The following is a 2,916-nucleotide window of genomic DNA, read 5'->3' as shown; positions in this document are numbered from 1 at the left end:
ATATATATATATATATATATATATATATATATTGTTAATATTAATATATTAAAATCATCAAGCTCTAGCTTTTTTTACGTTCCAGAGCGAGACGCAAAAATTAGACAGCATTTTAGAATCTACGACTAATAGGGAAGAGTGGCAATTAGAATTAGAAAAAGTTCTACCTCGTTTGAAAGTGACTGTTAAGACAGGTAAATATTTTTGAATGAAAATCGATTAAGTAAAACGAGCGTTATTGTATACTTTAATTTATCGCAGATTCAAGAGATTGGAGAGCGCATCTCGAGCAGATGAAACAATTGCGTACGAATATCACGACCAATCTGAGCGGTACAAAGACCCACTTGAACAAAATCTACACTGATATCGGGAATACTTTAGACAAGATTAAGACTAGAGAAACTTATCTTAACAAGCAACTCGAACCATCTTTAACAGATTATCGCTCATTGCAAGTGAGTTATTCAATTTTATATTTTCAAATATTATATTTTTATATTTAACTTAAATATTATTATATTATTAAATTTATTATATTTTTATATTAAATTTTTTATACGTATTGTTAAATTACACATACAGATAGTGACATGTCAATTATAATAATTAATGTAGGAAAAATTATCGAAAGTCAAGGAACAGTACAGAGACGTTAGTGGTGGTGTTACCGAACGAACGCGTGTTCTTAATAAATTAGTGGAGGAGTTGGAACATGTGAAGAGAGAAATGGATGAGAGAGGCTCCAGCATGACTGATGGAAGTAAGTATAAATTTATTTTAAAACATTTAGAGTAAATCTCACTCTTAAAGATTGAAAATTGAGCTACTCTTTTTTTTTAACTGGTTCAATTTTTACTCTTTGGAATGAGATTCTTTGGAATGAGATTTCCAAAGAATTTAGAGAGAGATAGATATTATTCCGACGTGGTTCAAATATCTAATTTTTACTCTAAAATGTATTAACTCTATGTTTCTACTCTAAAATGTATTAGATATCAAATATCTAATTTTTACTCTAATATGTATTTACAGCGCCGCTTATTAATATAAAGAAAATGATCACGAGGATGAAGAATGAAATCTCCGAGATGAATATTCGAATCGGCGTATTGGAATACAGCTTGATGTGCGCGAGAGTACGGGATCGGACACAGTTACGAGAGGATATGAACAGCACGAGTACCTCAGTAATTTAACGCACGTTGTACATCTTTATTATTTATGTTTGTATATTTCAATTTGTCCAACGTGTGATGTTACGTAGTCTAGTCTCTTGATTGCATATTAGGTCTGCTTTTTATGATCGGATTAGTATACACTTTTGAAACTTAAAGTACATGTTTGATATTTGATGAAAGCGAGAAAGAGAGTTTCTAGTACAGTCCAGTGAAGGAATAAAAAACAGACCTATTGTATGTGTCATTACGGGTCCAATTACTCTGTGCCTCTAACGAAGTTGCGACAACGTAACTACGTAGAACTGAAAAGAATCGCACCGCAGTGTGTGAAATTATTATGCAATTATATGTTTGTACCTAGCTCATAATTGTCAATCAACACTGACATAATATTTCAGTTAAATAAAAAGGATTTTTTGGTTTTTTTTACATAACGATTTTATCAATCATGTTTTATCCGATTCGAAATATCCTTCAGCACTTTCCGTAATTATGTTTTTCTTTTTTTCTGCGTATATCGTATTCGTAGTCTCAAGTTGATTATTTAGCTGATCGACACATATACGTGTAAAAGATCCATGAACGAAAAAAAAGTGATACTGCGAGATTGCGTGCTACCTCGCACGAATCTACGTTCGTGGCGATTGTTCGCGCGCGACACAGTCGATGTGCGAGCTTGCACACGATATTCGCATATTCACGCATTGGTATCGCAATTCGAGTCGAGTTTGTCAGACACACGTTCAGTGCAGGCGAGACGGACGTAAAAAAATAGACTTGGACTTCGAGAACAATAGGTGTGTAAAAAGAACTCTTTTAATTATTCGATTTTACGCAGTAGAATCCAGCAGTGCGTGAATCTGTTATCAATTCTTTATTCGTTCTGTTAATATCGATACTATATCGATATGAGATAATACGAGATGATCGCCAAATGATATAACAACTATCAAAAGTCTCCCGATTTTCTCGTATATCCATCGGGGAATCGATTGTTAAAATTAAATCATGGAAATACTCTTGTTTTGTTAGTGTGGAGATTGATTCGTGATGGGCGTGTTGCTTTTATCGTTCGCAAGCGGAAAAATTTGCCGCTGATAAATGTTCGCAATTACGCGCTGTTAAAATAAAATGTGACATTCAGTATGTATCGGTATCAATGATAAAAATAATTCAACGAGACAATAACTGTCATTATTAGATGCTAGCATCGTCAATAACATAATTCATTGTTTTGCGAAGGCATAGAAGGCATATTTCGATTTAATTTTTTTTTTTGAATATAGAGTTTACGGACAGGTCTCTTTTTTTATAATCGAATTTATAAAATAATCGACTTTCACACTTATTCGCGTAATGCATTTACTTATTACGATTTTTTTACGAGAAACTTCGAAGTTAAAAATAAAACGTACGTGCTAAATCGTACAAGTCTGTAAGCGTGAATCGTGGACAAAACCTGAATCATGTTGTTTCTCTATCTTATAGCAGGATGTGACTTCCTTTTGGATATACGTGTTTGAATCGTGCGATGCCACGCAATTACCGAAGAGATATTTTCTCTTCGCTGCTTTCACTTTCACAATTTCTTCATATTTTTACTTGCACTCAGTATATCGCTGCTGCGCGAAAGATTACTGACATATTAAGTAAATTAAACAATATGATAAATATTAAACAGTAACGATGTTTATAATAAACAAAATAATAAATATATACTAAAAACATTTTTGAA

The 2,916-nt window shown here is 32.7% G+C and overlaps 1 protein-coding gene across 1 annotated transcript in view; it reads left to right on the top strand.

Moving 5' to 3' along the window:
• Nucleotides 1–1,612, top strand: part of LOC105623263 (intraflagellar transport protein 57 homolog) — a 2,538-nt gene extending 926 nt beyond the window's left edge. The window contains exons 4-7 of the mRNA XM_012204662.1: nucleotides 86–194; nucleotides 262–458; nucleotides 619–763; nucleotides 1,036–1,612. Of these exons, the coding sequence (XP_012060052.1) occupies nucleotides 86–194; nucleotides 262–458; nucleotides 619–763; nucleotides 1,036–1,199 (615 nt within the window). The 3' untranslated portion in view covers nucleotides 1,200–1,612. The remainder of the gene's footprint in view (nucleotides 1–85; nucleotides 195–261; nucleotides 459–618; nucleotides 764–1,035) is intronic.
• The last annotated feature ends 1,304 nt before the right edge of the window (nucleotides 1,613–2,916 follow it).

The sequence above is a fragment of the Atta cephalotes genome, assembly GCF_000143395.1.
Source record: "Atta cephalotes unplaced genomic scaffold scaffold00055, whole genome shotgun sequence".
Classification (NCBI taxonomy): Eukaryota; Metazoa; Arthropoda; class Insecta; order Hymenoptera; family Formicidae; genus Atta; species Atta cephalotes.
This window is presented reverse-complemented; position numbering and strand designations above follow the sequence as displayed.